The 16,158-nt window shown below is 43.1% G+C and overlaps 1 protein-coding gene across 1 annotated transcript in view; it reads left to right on the top strand.

Annotated features, from left to right (window-relative positions):
- ZNHIT6 (zinc finger HIT-type containing 6) overlaps positions 1–3,438 on the top strand; it is a 51,643-nt gene extending 48,205 nt beyond the window's left edge. Inside the window, exon 10 of the mRNA XM_075557902.1 lies at positions 1,444–3,438. Within this exon, the coding sequence (XP_075414017.1) occupies positions 1,444–1,484 (41 nt within the window). The 3' untranslated portion in view covers positions 1,485–3,438. The remainder of the gene's footprint in view (positions 1–1,443) is intronic.
- Positions 3,439–16,158: the final 12,720 nt, after the last annotated feature.

Genomic DNA, 16,158 nt, shown 5'->3' with positions numbered 1-16,158 from the left:
TCTATCTATCTATCTATCTATCTCTCTCGTGTCAAGATGGGGAGTGTGAAGGATGGATTTTAGGGATAAGAGCACACATGTAAATAAACGTTATGTCATAGTAGAGGTTGCATAAGATGCTGAAGAAGCCAGAGGAGAAAACACCTCGCCTGTAATGTGGAGGTGATTGGGAGTATTTGGTTGCAACAGTCGATGAACTCCCCCAAGAAGAGGCACTGTGTCGTGGGGGGACCTTTCTATGCCTTGTTGACTCACTGGGCTGTAGTTAGAGGCCGTCGCATTGGCCTCTCACGTGCGGCATCCACAGCACAGGGCGAAACACAGAGAGGGCTGTCTACACGCTGGGGTGATTGCTGTACTCCCTAAAATCCAGGCACCATCCGCAAACCCCAAGAAAATTGGCAGCTGGAATAGGAGGCAAAGGTCCAGATTTATTCTTTTACCTTAGTTCTTACTAGCTGTGGGCCCAGAGCATTCACCTTCTCTCTGAACTCCATTTTTCTTATCTGTGCAAAGGTGATACTCAGCTGTGAGCCCCAAGTAAAATATCTATATTTTTAATTTTGTAATTTTCACCTTTAAGAAAACAAACATACATTACTTCCTTATGGCTTCATACTAAAATCAGCCCAGTTGACAGCAGGTGGCTTTTGACTCACGGTGACCCTTTGTGTATCATAGTGGAACTGTGCTCGATAGGGTTTTCAGTGACTGATTTTTTCCAGAAGTAGATTGCCAGGCCTTTCTGCCAAAGTCCCTTTGGGGACACCTTTTGGTTAACAGCTAAGTGTTAACTGCACCACCCAGTGAGTCTGGCTTCATTATACAGCAGATTATCAGAGCTGGTTCCCATTTTGCAGATAAATACTAAAATTAGAGTAGAAACAATGATTTGCAAGTACTAATTGGATGCTTGTTCCTCGCTGTGCTACAGAGTAGAGTGATCTAGTCTCTCCTCCAGGAGAACTTGAGTTAGTGATTAATTTGATGGCTCATTGTCAGTAAGGCAGGAGCTTTCCGATGGAAGGAAGGAGATGACATTAGTCTTCTCTCAGCCCACATGTACTCAGCAGACATGTACTGACCCTGTTTAAAAAAAATGAAATCATGGAAAAATGTGTTCCAGTTCCCGCCAGCGGTGCTGCATGATCATAATGATCTATTCAGTGCTGCGAGTGTGGGGTCCCCACCGCACCATGCAGGGCCGTTCCATTCCCGAACCTGCCACAGTCAGGAAGGATGTTACCTCACAACACATAATTGCCACTTTCAGACAGCGTTTCCCTATTTATTGTGGGCAGATTGTGTATCCTGGCTTCCTGGGGACATGACACGGCGTGTCAGCCCGGGAACAGTGCTGCGGCTGTGCATCGGGAGGGAGGAGAGCAGGGAAACAGACACTGTAAACACTTGACTGTGTGTTTCCTGCTTCTTCTTTTCCAGTGAAAAGTGAATCCACCAAAAAGGTTGGCAGTGGAAACTGAGCATTTCTCCTGGAAGAAGGTGAACATTCTCAGAAATCTTCAGAGGACTGTACACTGGCTAGCTGCTGTGGAAGACGGGGTATTATCAGTGGGTGGGTGGCAGTCTTTGCTGCTCTCACAGTAATTAAACAACCTGGAGGGAAGAAGAAAAAGGTTTTAAGGAATATTTTGTAACCTCTTAACTTTACGTATGACAACCCTTTTTTGCACCTGAGCAGTTGAGGATTCATTAGAGCCTCGCTTTTAATATGCTTAATTTAATAGACTGGAAGCTTTTTATTTATTAGTTTGGTGCAGAATCCTCTGTTGGCTGCAAAGGTGGGCAGTCTCTTGAGTGGGTTTCTCACTAAACAGGACAGCCATGTGGCACACTGTTTGGCTACAAGACAGCTGACCGGTACCTGCTGTCCATTCTCACCATTGAGGTTTCTATGTAACGTTTCTCCTGAGACAACGGTGGGTCCTGTTAGCACCCAGTACGACTGTCTTGATAAAGACTTCCTATTGTTTGCAATGATTTCTTACATTCGGCTAAGAAAATTACTGGCTGCACATTACTTTATAAACCATCGGTGCTACTGAATTTGTACTCTTGTTCACAAAGTGAACTGTTTCTTACTATGAATTCTGTGCTTTACTTCCTCTTGACAGCCACACGGGGGGTTGTGATGGCAAGTTTTATGGTGTTTGCAATGGCTAGCAAAACCTAAAAAAAGAAACCCTTGGGAACGCTTCAATTTGTTATTCAAATGTATATTTGTGCATTTATGTAGCTTCATGGTTTAATTTATACCTTATGGAAGCTCTGTGTGCATTATGATCTCACATATTAAAATTTAAGTTTCCTAATTTTACTGGAATTCGCAGTTATAAATTCACAATGTGATTATAAAAGAGTGAACGATTATTACATCTGCAATGCATCTGTGTATTTAATGATTAAGAAAACAGTGACACCATTGGACATTAAAGAAATCTATGCTAAGTTGATTGAAGTAGTATTTAGCCTAAAAAGAAGACAGAGGTATTCAGTCGAAAGACAGAGAGATTAAAAATATCAGCAGATAATATTCTCTCTGGAATTTAGAGAACGTCAATGTGTATATATATATTCTGTCAACATAGACATCTATATCGTAAGTAAAAATTAGAAAAGACTATTTAAAAGATAATGCGAAAAAAACTACTTTTTGGTAAAAAAGTAATAGTGGGGTTGTGATTCCGAGAAGATGAGACTTGCAGAAAGCCAGGATCTTTTAGTTCCATGTTGAAACATGTTTGCGTGTGGTCTAAAGCAACTTCTGCAATTTTCTTCCTGTTGTGGAGAATTCATGTAAAATTATATTATTGGGTTCGGGTATGCAAAGGATTCAGACTTAATCTAAAAGTAAAATTTGCTTCTATGAAGCAGACAAGAAAAAAGATGAAATTGACTGTGTATTTGAGTTGTTACTGGGGAATGTGGGATAAACTACACAGAAAGAACGTGCGGTCTAAACATCAGGGTGGAGAGAGAGTTCCTGGCGGTCACATCTATTATGATACAGTTTCATGTAGAAGAAAAGTTGAATTCTTTCTCTTCTAGAATTTGAATTAAAAACTGCACACAAACTAAAGGATTTGTCCCATACTTCCACTGCCCAGTAAGTGGGGAGGGCAGTTACACCTTTGCCAGCTCAGTTCCTCCTATCAGACGTTTTTCAGTTACAGAATTTACATAGAAAAGTTTCCCTAAACCTAACTCAATTCATTTGACCAATAAGCACAATAATGCACATGTGTTTTAGTGAATAACCATGTCACAGGCAGGGAGGTGTTAAACTGGAAGGATTCCCTTCAGGCCTTTGGGAGTTTGTCACATTAAGATTCATTTCCTTCGAGAGGCCCGCTTCATGCTTGGATTTTGGGAAAATGCTCATGAGTTAATAAACTCCTTGCTCCATGTTAAGTTCAATACCCTATATGTTCTGTTCTTGCATCGTATTTTTAAAGGAGGGTGGCGAGCGGTGATGGGCCTGACTAGGTGTTTAGCAGTAATTTCAAGGGGACACTAGACCTTTCTTAGTTGTTATAAATCATTCCATCTGCTACCATTGGGTCGGTTCCAAATCAGTGACTGCGTGTTCTGTCACTGAAACAGTGTTCTCTACCTTTTTGATCTCAACTCTAATCCATTTTAATGACTACACAGAACTCACACACAATATTCCTGGATGAAAAGGTTTATTAAGGAAGTTAACAGATTACAGTGCAAGTAAGATATGCTCCAAGATACAGTTGTTCATCAGGATAAGTGTTTTTTTCAGGACTACTAATAATTGCCCAAGGGCTTGAAATTCCACTGTACGCCTCAACCCAAAGGCGTTCAGCTCACACTCCGTGGGTCAGCAAGTCAAACTTCCACAGTTAGTGCCCAGAGGCACCCCACTCTGCAAGCACTCAGCTTTACTGATGGCTTGGCTGGGAAGTCCACCACTCTGCTTTCTGCTCTGGCTCCGGGTTCTGCTGCTCCTCTGACCTCACCGTGGGCTAAATCGAACTGTTAATGATAAATGAGCGGCAACGTATTAGAGGAGCTGACATCAAGCGGGGTTCAATAGAAAATTCAAGTCTAGAAAATAGGATGCCAGTATGTGCAAGTGTGCTTGATACAACTGATGTGGGTTTTTACAAAAGTTTTAAAAGCCCCTAACCAAATCTTTTTGAAAGAAAAAGATGCAGTTGATAATCCTAGGACCTTGACCATCAGAGGAAGAGATAAGGCAACTAGATGAAATATTGGCCAGGAGAAGAGGGTGAACACAAGCGGTGTGAGAAGAGACACATGTAACTTGTCAGCTGCTCTGAGGTGGCCTAGGCACTTTGACCTTTTGCTAGCGGGGTTCCATCTAGACCAGTGGTTCTCGACCTTCCTCGTGCCCCAACCCTTTAATATAGTTTCTCATGTTGTGTTCACCCACCCACCCACCCACCCCCAACCATATAATTATTTTCGTTGCTACATCATCACTAATTTTGCTAAAGTTATGACTTGGGCGACCCCTGTGAGAGGGTCACTCAACCCCCAGGTTGAGAAGTGATCTAGATGGCAGCCTGATAACATAGATAAACACCAGTGATTTGACAGCTCCAAAGTTGGGAATTTCACGGGTTTCCTACACCTTCTTCACCAAAATCATGGCCATATCCCATCTTCACACAAGTCAGCCACTGACACCTCCCTGTGGACAGCCCTTGCTCTGTCCAACTTTGGAGCTACACCCTGCTGGATCTGGCTCCTGGTAGACCGCCTCCACATCAGGAAATACACAGACTCTATCTGCCTCATCGGATCAGTAGAGTGTGCCGTATGACGTGGTTAACCAGCCACCAAGCCAAACTCCGAACTCATTGCCATCAAGTTAATTCTGACTCAGATCTTACAGGCCAGGGAAGAACTGCCCCTGTGGGTTTCCAAGACTAACCCTATGGAAGTAGAAAACCTCAACTTTCCACCGCAGGCCTTACCAGCCCAATGAGTAACCCGCTAACTAACCACCTGACTTCCGGGTATGAAATCTGAACCACCTGAGTGCACAGACTATTTCCTGATGAGTACCTTGAGGCCAAACACCATCCAAGGCCACAGGGCCTCCGTCTAAACCACGCACCCCACCGCATCTCCCCACACGACCAACGCCGTGAGCCCTGGACCAGTTTTCTCTCCGATTACGAGCACGCGCTAGTTCTCTCCTGTTTTGCTGCTTTTCTTCCCCCTTTTTCTGTTCTTTGTTTTATCTCTCTTTTCTTCGTTTCCCCTTTATTTCCCATTTTTTCTTTACTGTTCGCATTTTTCCTTTCCCCTTTTATTCTTCCTCTTTGTTATTATTTTCCTTGCTGTTCTCTGCCTGCTTCCCCCACTTAATGTGATGCTTTCTCTGTTGTTCCTTTTACTCCTCTCATTTTTGTTGTTTGCGTCTCTTTTCATTGTTCCCCCCAGTGAGAGGCAGCAACTGCTCCCGTACAGCCCTGTCCCACTCACTGGGCAAGGCTTACTGCCTGATGCTGTACCGCCTAATCAGTGACAGACAGTGGCCTCCGCCAGCCAACTACCCTCAGGCGTGCTACACAGAACTGCGTACGCGCCTTCACCGCTACACTCACAGACTTCCCCAGAGCGCTCCTTAGTACTGAGCACGGCAAAACCCCTCATGCATTTTGGACGTGTTCACAGGAGTGACAACTTAAAAGGGACACCATGTTTATTAGTAAAGTAGAAGATCAGCAAAAATGACGGCTTGATGAAGTGGATTGACACAGCTTCAACAATGAATCTCAACAGCGATCATGTGGTTGGGGCAAGACCTGGTGTGTTCTGTGAGTTTGTGTGAGTTGGAACTCACTCAACAGGTAGATCAACATTAAAACATCAGTTTGATTCCTTTACACTAGCAAAAAGAGCTCTGAGAAGGAAATCAGGAAAGCAATACCTTTAACAACAGCCAGCCAGAGATTAATATTTAGTAATAAATCTAGCCAAAGAAACAAATGCCTTGTAAAAATAAAACTATAAAACATCAGTCCAAGGAACTATGTAAATGGAAGAATCCACCAAACTTACAGCTGGGAAGAGTGAACATTGTGGAATGTTAATCCTATGCAAAGCGACCTACAGATACAATGCAATCTTGATGTGACTCTTACTCTGGAAAGAGATGGAAAAGTTAATCATCAGCATTATATGGAAAGGAAAGACACCCAGAAGAAGCAAGCACTACTAGAGAAGAACAAAGTAGGAGGCCTCACATTTCCAGATCTTAAAACCCACTACGCAGCTACACTAGTCAAAATAGTATAATACTGAGATGACCAACAGAATGACTGATGGAGCAGAATTGAGAACCCAGAAGGTCAAAACAAATGGGGAAGAGAGAGTCTGACAAACGACACTGGGGAGCAAACAGAGGGAGAGAGAGTGGGCTGCATCCCGGCCCACCAAGCCCTGAGGACGACACACCTGCTCAGAATAGCCAAGGTACAGAAGGGACCAGAGGGCTGGCCCCACCATAAGATAGTGTCCCCTCACTGACCCACAGTACTGCAAGTGACAGCACTGGAGACTGGGAATTGTGCCAGATCTGTCACACATGCACGTGTGCACACACACATGCTGAGGCAAAATAGGAGAGGAACACAATCTCAAGGAGGAAACAATGGGACTGATGGTTCCAGAAAGATAGGAGAAAGGGAGGGGGAGCCAAAAACCCAGGGGGGAGGGAACAACAGATCTAAAATTGATGGCAAGGAGCTTGTAGAACACCTGGTGGGGTTTGATCAGTCCAGAGTCGCCGGGAGGAATTACTGAGAGCTGAATGAAGTTCGAACATGATAATGGTACAGGAGGAAAGCAAAAGAGAATAGAAGAAATAACTAGGAGGCAAAAGACATTTATAGAGGTACAGATACAGGCATGTATATATAAATCTATACTTAACAATAGGGATATAGGTCTATGTACATATATTTATATGTTAAGTATTAAGGTAATAGTCATTGGGCCTCTACTCCCTCAACAATACAAGAACACTTTTTTCTAATAACCTGGCATTCTGTGATTTTCACCTTCCTGACATGATCGCTGAAGTCAAAATGGGTGCATAGTAAATGTGGTGAAGAAAGCTGATGTTGCCTGCTATTAGAAGATAGAGCGTCTGTGGTCTTAAAGGCTTTAATTTAAACAAGTGGTCATCTAGCAGGGAAGCAACAAAGCCTACCTACATGGAACAAACATGCCAGCCTGTGCGATAATGAAGTGTTGACGGGGTCAGGTAACAGGCATCAGAAGACCCAAAACAAGCAATCATAGATGTGAATGAGGGGGGTTGGAGTGGAGACACAAAGCCCATCTGTAGACAATTGGAAAGGTCACAAGGAAGGGACAAGCCAGCCAGGGTGAGGTATAGCACCTACGAAACACACATTTCTCTAATTTTTTAATGCATGCGCACACCCCTATCAATACCCCAGTTCTACCAAGACATTTCAACACGAAATCCAGGAGAGGTAAAGCCCTCAGGAATATTAATGGGAGTAGCAATACCATGAGGGTAGTGGGGGAGAAAGAAGAAACTGGTCGCAATGATTGATGTATAACACCTCCTCCCCAGGGGGACAAACAAGTGCAGGTGAAGGGAAACAGCAGACAGTGTAAGATAGGGAGGGAGGAAAAAGAGCTGATACCAAGGACTCAAGTAGAAAGAAAACGTTTTGAAAATGATGGCGGCAACATATGTACAAATGTGCTTAATAAAATGGATGTATGGATTGTTATAAGAGCTGTAAGAGACCTGAATAAAATAATTTATTTTTTAAATGATCCTGGAAGACTGGATAACCATTTTAGAAAAATGAAACGATCCATATCTCACACCACACACACACACACACACAAAGGTAAAACCAGAACTATACAGGTCATCGAGGAAAACAAACTAGGGACAAACATCAGGACCCCAATACATGGCATACTCTATCAAACATAACTAAAACATCCAAACCGTTTAAGACAAATTAGATAAATGGGAGCCCCTACAATCTAAGCACTCGTGTGCTCCAAAAGATTTCACCAATTGAGTAAACAGAAACCGAGGGAAAACTTTTAGCAGGGAGGGACCTATCAGCCAGGGAGGTAGTCTCCAAAACATAAAGAAAAACTCCCACAAGGAAAATACAATGAATGAAAATGAGAACATGCATACTTTACCAAATAAGACATGCAGGCGATGAACAAGCGTTTGATGCAAATCAAAACAGCAATAAGAGAGCTCATCCCAGAATTCATAGCAAACTTCAAAACAAATGCTAGTGAGGGTATGGCGACACTGGTAAAATTGTGCAACCACTGTGGGAAACGGCATAGCACTACGTCAAAAGGTTGGATATAAAATTACCATATGACTCCCCTGGCACCTCCTCAAAAGGCTGGAAATAGAAATACCATAAAACCTAGCAATCCCTCTGTGGTATATACCCTGGAGAAATTGGAACCATGACACACATACATATATGCACACCCATGTTAATTGCTGCACTGTTTGTAAGAGCAAAACCAGAAACCACCTATCCATCCGCTGATAGAAGAATGGATCAACGTGGTACATACCCACAATGAAATGCTATGCAACAAAACAATAGTGACTAACAAAGCATCTCATATCCTGGATGAATGTGGAGGACATTACACTGAGTGAAATTAGACACAAAAAGACAAGTATTGTGTGAGACCAATATTGTCAGAAGTCCAGAAAAGATTTTTACACTTCTTTAATTTGGAGAAACATTCTTTAATTTGGAGGGAGATTAAGTCACGCATCAGAGAGTAGACATGTGTTAACTTGGGTGAAGGTAAAGAGGGTAACAGTAATGTACAAAAGGGAGGTTGGAGGAAACAAAAGATGGGATCAGGAAAAGACACGGAGGAGTTCAAGAGTTAAAGGCAACACAGGTAAATACTGTTATACGTATAATCTTGCAATAACAATGATCTAGGAATAGATGCTTAGGTAGATACACAGGTTGAATGGACGGGAGAGCATGTTCACAATATATATGATAGAAAAGTTTTGTACATGGAAATTTACCTTTGCTGCAAATACATCCGTGAATGTGGTGGAGCATACAGGAGGCAAAGTTATGAAAATTTCTTAGATGTAACCAAATATGCGATGGAATGAGTCGCTGCACCTGGGGACTCAGAATCACAGTCTCGGGGGACACCAATGTCAGTTGGCATAACATGCTTCATAAAGATAATATTCTACATCATGCTTTCATGAGTAGTGCCTGGGGTCTCAGAAGCTCGTGGGCAGCCATCTGATATACAACTCTTGGTCTCGCCCTGAGAAAGAAGAATGAAGGAAATGGAAGACGTATAGAAAAGATTGGTCCAGTGAATGAATGGACCACATGCATATGATCCTCCACGACCCTGAGATCATAAGAACTAGATGGTGCCCAGCCACCACTACCAACTTCTCTGAAAGGAATCTCATTAGGAGACCCTGGATAGATTGGGAGAAAAATATGAAAAAGAACTCAAAATCATAATAAAAATCAGGCTTATTGATTGGACAGAAACATGTAGAATTCCTGAGGATCTCAGTTTTCAGCCAAACATTAGAAAGATCTTTGAGGAGAAGAGTAACAGTGAGGTGTGCACACTACACTTAGCAACAATTTTATATGAAAAGGGGCAACAGTTACTCAGGAACAGAGTTCAGAGGATTAGGATGAACAGAAACAAGAAACACAGGGAGGACGTGGAATAAGAGATGGCACGTATAGAAAATTGCAATCCATGAGATGAAGCCAAATTAGTATGGGAAACTATCTGCTATGTAAAGCTTCACCGAAACCACGATAAAAAGTTTTAAATTACACATTCATTTGATAAATGAATAAAAACCGGGTGTTGAGCTAGGGTACAAGGGGTAGGGGGATTCTCTAGGTGAAAAAGATTAATGCTTTGCTTTAGATTATACGATTAAGATTAACAACTAAATACTTAAGTAGAATTTAGCAGAAATTAGGCATATTCTATGCACATGCACAACTATTAAATCACAAGTGTTGATTCCTCACAAATGCACGAGGTTGGTACTGCTGTATTAGACATACAATGTTGGTAATAGATGTGCCGCTTTTTGTTAACACGAAGGGAAAAATACCAATTAAACTATGGCGTACACTTTTTAAAGACTTAATTTAGAATGTGTCTATTTATAAAGGAGCCCTGGTGGCAATGTGGAGCAGGCACTGGGCTGCTAATGAAAAGGTCGGCAATTCAAACCAACCTACGGTTCCATAGGAGAAAGATGAGGCTGCTTTCTCTGTGAAGACAGAGAGTCTCAGAAGTCCTAGGGAGCAGTTCTACTCTGCCCTAGAGAGTTGTTATGGGTCAGAATCCATTCCATGGCAGTGACTTTGAGTATGTTTTGTGTTATATAAAGTGATCTTTTAGAGATTTCAATGGATCAAAGACTCCATCACTTGTAAAACACGCCTTTTTTATCCCACGAAGACCAATATCCATAGCCACTTAATTGTACGATACACTTTGACTTATGACATATTAAAGTATGAAAAAGCTTAGATACATATATCAATTGTATAAAGCACATTTGTACATCCGTTACCCTCAACATTCTCAAAACCGAAGCCCCTGGCATCAGCTTCTCATTTTTCCCCATCCCTCCCCACTCCCCTCTCCCTCATGAACCCTTGATAATTTATAAATTATTACTTTGTCATATCTTACACTATCTGTCATATCTTACACTATCTCCCTTCACCCACTTTTCTGTTGTCCGTCCCCTAGGGAGGAGGTTATATGTAGATCCTTGTAATTGGTTCCCCCTCTCGACCCCACACTCCCTCTACCCTCCTGCCATCACCACTCTCACCACTGGTCCTGAGGGGTGGGTGCATCTGTCCTGGATTCCCTATGTTTCCAGTAGCTATCTGTACCAGTGTACATCCTCTGGTCCAGCCAGATTTGTAAGGTAGAATTGGGATCATGATAGTGGGATGCCAGGGGGTGGGTGTATGTTTCGTCGTTGCTAAACTGCACCCTGACTGGCTCATCTCCCAGTGACCCTTCTTTAAAGGGATGTCCAGATGGGCTTTGGGTCTCCGCTCCACACTCCCTCTCATTGACAATGATATGATTTTTTTTTGTTCTTTCATGCCTGATACCTTATCACTTCAACACCTTGTGATCACACACGCTGGTGTGTTTCTTCTATGTTGACTTTGTTGCTTCTGAGCTAGATGACCACTTGTTTTCCTTCACACCTTTAAGACCCCAGATGCTATATTTTTTTATAGCTGGGCATCATCAACTTTCTTCACCACATTTGCTTATGCACCTATTTGTCTTCAGCGGTCATATCTGAGAGGTGAGCGCACACAATGATAATGATTTGTGTTCTTTGATGCCTGATAACTGATCCCTTCGGCACCTTGTAATCACACAGACTAATGTGCTTCTTCCATGTGGGCTTTGTTGCTTCAGAGCCATATGGCCACTTGTTTACCTTCAAGCCTTTAAGACCCCAGATGCTATATCTTTTGATAGCCGGCCACCATCAGTTTTCTTCACCACATTTGCTTTTGCGCCCGCTTTGCCCTCAGCAATCGTGTCGGGAAGGTGAGCATCATGGAATGCCAGTTTAATAGAACAAAGTATTCTTGCATTGAGGGAGCACTTGAGTGGAGCCCCAATGTCCATCTGCTGCCCTAATACTTTAATAATAAACCTATAAATCTATTTCCCCATCCTCATATATAAATATATTTACATATGTACATGCCTTTATTTAGACCTCTATAAATGCCTCTATTGATGTATGCATGGATTGTGATAAGAGTTGTATGAGCCCCCAATAAAATTAAAAAAGAAAAAGTAACTTAGAATGGATGTAATGTGTATATAGATAAATGTTTATCGTATCACTCTTGTGCTTAAAAGATACATAAAAAGAAAGTTTCAGTGAAAATCAATGATTACAACTTTCATAAACCTTGACATTCAGTCTAGCTCTTGAATCACTCCATAACTCAGAAACCTCCTTGACCATCTCTGGGATTTTCTTCAAAATCCCTGACACCCATTTTGCAGTTCTGATCCTGGTATTTCCTTGATCAATAACCAAAAATTTTCTGGCAAATGATCAGACAATGGTCTGTGAACAGAAATACTAAGAGTTGAAGTGCCAATTAGGCCACCAGAAAGGTCAAGTCCACATACTCACAAACAAAGACATCTACATCATGCATACAGCCTGACCAGCAGCCATTTTGAAACTCCAAAAATTTCAGAGCTCTGGAGTCAACTGAGCGGGCAGAGATGGTCCAGTGCTAGAGTCGGGGGCTTCCATACAGGAGACCTCTGTTCAATTCCACACTAATGCATCTCATGCACGCCCACCACCCATTTGTTGGTGGAGGCTTTTGTGATGCTATGCTGCTGAAGAAGTTACAGTGGTGTTTCCAAACTAAAACAGACTAGAAAGAAAGACCGGGAGATCCATCTAGTGAAAGTCCTCTAAACCCCAGTGATCTAACTCAGTTGTGCATGGATAACCATGAATTGAGGGCCAACTCAAAGGTAGCTATCAAAGAGGCAAGTACAGGACTATCGTCTTCATTTTGTGGGTATGGAAACTAAAGCTGTCATGTCACATCTCCAGTAAGCAGGTGAGCCGGGATTCAAACTCAGGCACGTTGGGCTTCAGAGCCCATGTTCTTAACTAAGTGAGGTTGCCTCCCACATGCCCTTGTCCGCAAAGTTGTACCATGTTTCATTTGATTTGGGAGCTGACACCATCGTTTCTCAATACTCACTGCTACTTAGAATGCTGCCTATGGGACAAGGCACACTGCCTCTTTACAGGAGTCGGGGCCTTATCCTTTCCCCGCACAGCATGGTTTACTGGGGCTTCCAGTGGAAAGAACCCTTTCTTGGAAGCTTTTTTTGATGGGCAACAGACTATTGCATTCTAGTATTTAGAACTCTTGCTTCAAATCTTTTATCCACGCTACTCACATACTTTGTTGGTTTGGGCATAAAAAATTCAATCAATTCAGTTAGTTTGAAACCAGCTGGCAGTGCTAATATCAGTGCCTTTTACTGGATGCCGGGATAGTATCAGGTCTATTTCAGGGTCCAAGGTGTTCTTGTGTGAATTGGTCACTGCTCAAAGCTGTTGCAGTGGGCTTCCGGAACATGGCTATCCAGGCTACTTGATGAAGGGGGTCCATGTGGGAAGGACAGAGGGACACAAAAATAATTGTTAATGTCAGGTTGGCATATCAATCTGAGCAAGGAGTATGTGGTTGGCTCACTGGAGAATCACACTGAAACTGTTGTCTCAGGCTTGGGTAGAGGTGGGGCTGTAGAGTTGGGAGAGAAGTTAGGATGTGCCATTTCAGGCCCTGTTAGAAATGTTGGAGATGGCCTTAAAAGTGGAAATAGGATGGTTGGATAAAATTCATTAACAAACCAGAGCCGACAGTGAAGGCCATAAACAGAGAGATCGAAATTCCAAGGAGGACATGGTATCAGAGATTCTACTGTAAGCATGCCATTTGCAGAAAGAAGACTGGATGGCAGGAGAAGCCCAGCATCCATTTGCAAGGTCCTCACGTGAATTCAGCCTTCAATGAGGTGGAGAAGAGAATGCTCTGAATGGCTTGTGGTGATGACTGCCAACCCTTCTCCACCGAGCGAGGAAATGCGTGGTGCATACGCCACACAGTGTGTCTGCTTGTTGGTTTTTAACAGATGGGAGCGTCGAGTCTTCATTTCATGGGAGGGTCGTGTCTGAACTCTAGGCAAGAAGTAAACGGAGCCATGTAGATTTTAAAAGGGAACTTTCCTACCTCCCTCAGCTACAGGGACTGTCAAACTGTGGTTCCATGTTTTACTACCGAACCCATCCCTTCTCCCAACCCCTGCAAGCACGTGAGGATGGGTTCACTTGGAGAAGATATGGTTTCACATCTCCTCCTGGGGTCATGGCTTCTTCTAACTCCTTAACCCCCTGCTTTCAGTTTGATGTCCACATGGTTTGAATTTGTGTTGCCAAGACGGTCCCTAAGGCTCAATCACTTCTTTTCCCTAGAGCTCTGTGGTCCTGCTCTTGACTCTGGCTCTGTGTTCCAAAGGAAAACTGTAGAGCCTGATTTCTGTCTTTTGAAGTAGTGATGGTTGCTTAATCCGATGCTGCGATGCTGCGCTTTTCTTTCTAAGCCCTCACCAACACAGAAGAGACAGCAACTTTTTCCACATTCCTGACAGATTGGAAGGTGGTTTCTCTGTTTGTTTGTTTTGCTTTTTAAAAATTCTCGGCTTCAGATTTCTCCCTGGAAAGGTCGGTCATTTGTACAGCCAATACCCTTGGCCGCTGTCGCCAGGGCAGCTTGGAAGCCTTGTACATCGTTTCGGCCACAGCTGGACCCTCACAAACACAACTTCTAAGCATTGGAAATGGAAAACCTGAGGTGGTGAGAGCCAAGCAAGAGCGGGCATTCGCCCTTCCAGGCCGCACATTAATGGGACTGGTAAGAAGGAGGCTACTGTTTGTGGCTAACCTGTGTGGGAGCAGGCAAGGAAAACATGAGCCAGATGTTCTTTTTTCGCCGTCCTAGGGGGCAAGGAGGCCAGTTGTGAGGCTGTTTTATTTTATTTTTTTCTTAAACAATCAAATTCTCCTTCCTCGACCCAACTTGTAGGAGTAAGATAGAAACGAATTTTTTTCCCTCAGCACCTTGAGACCATCAGAGTACTTTATTTGAAATCCTATCCATCATATAAACTTAGCTCACCCAAAGTAGTCTATAATGATGTAGATATGCCCTGGTAGTGTCCTGGGTTACATGTTAGGCTGCTAACTGCAAGGTCAACAGTTCCAAACCAAAAGTCACTCCTCAGGAGAAAGATGGAACTTTCTTCCCCAGTAAAGAGTTACGGTCTCAGAAAGTCTTTACAGGGGCAGCCCTGCCCTCTCTGAGGGGCTCGACATGAGTGGGGATTGATTTGATGGCAGTGAGTTTGGTGAGATATATCTATTCCCATCACCCTATTTATTATTTCTCCAGAGAGTAGCAGTAAATCTATGAAGCTTAGGACAAGTGAGGGCAGTGGGTGATACATCAGATTGAAGGATGTGGTGGGTAGCTACCCAACATGCACCCCTCTCCTTTCTAGTAATGATGCCTAAGTTCCTTGGGGAACCTGCCAACTCCCCTCCTGTTCTCAGCTGTCTGATTTGGATGGGATTGACCTCAACCCTAGTTCCTGGGTGGTTGGCATCAGTCTGAACTGATGAGCCGATCTCACTTCTGGACTCCCGTGCCCGGCTCAAACTGGTCAGTTGATCTGAGCTGTTACAGTGTGAGGGGACTGCAGAGGTTTGGACGACAACAGGCAGGGCATAGATTCTTCTCTGCAATAAAGTTGTAAGACAAAGAATGAATTCAGCTTTTTGCTACTGTGAGGAGAGCCAGCCTGAGACTGCTGAGTTCAGAGGTAACTGATTAAGGCTACCTGAAACCAAGCCATCTGTCCCTGTGGAATGTTCGCATACTTTAGACAGTGCAGTCCCCTTTCTTTCTTTCTTTCTTTCTTTCTTTCTTTCTTTCTTTCTTTCTTTCTTTCTTTCTTTCTACTTGTTGAGGCAAATTGTCTTTTCTACCATCTGTGTCAGAATGTCTTACCAGGGTGCTGTGAAGTATGGCAAGTGATATCCCTTGGAAGAAGAAATCAGCTGAAGAGAATCTTGATGCTCTAGCCTAGAGTAGATTTGGCTGTAAAAGTAAGAAAATAAGTTAACTGTGGTTTAAATAAAATACGGATTATCTCATATCCAAGAAGACCAGTCAGTGGCAATCAATGAGAGAACCAAGTTCCCGCCACATTGTTACTCTCCAAAGTTGGCTTCCATTCTCAAGGTCACGATGCGGTCCAAGATGACTTGGACGTCATTAGTCTACCTTCTACCTAACAAAAACCAAGGAAGGACGGAAAGAAGAAAGTACGTCTTCTACACTGAATGAGGCCAATTCTGTTTAGGTTCCGTTTTCAGATCATGGCCATGTGCTGTACCTACCGTATTACTCGAGTATAAGCCACCCC

Source organism: Tenrec ecaudatus, chromosome 1, assembly GCF_050624435.1.
Source record: "Tenrec ecaudatus isolate mTenEca1 chromosome 1, mTenEca1.hap1, whole genome shotgun sequence".
Lineage (NCBI taxonomy): Eukaryota > Metazoa > Chordata > Mammalia > Afrosoricida > Tenrecidae > Tenrec > Tenrec ecaudatus.
Note: the sequence above shows the minus strand (reverse complement) of the source record. Positions and strands in the feature narration are given on the sequence as shown.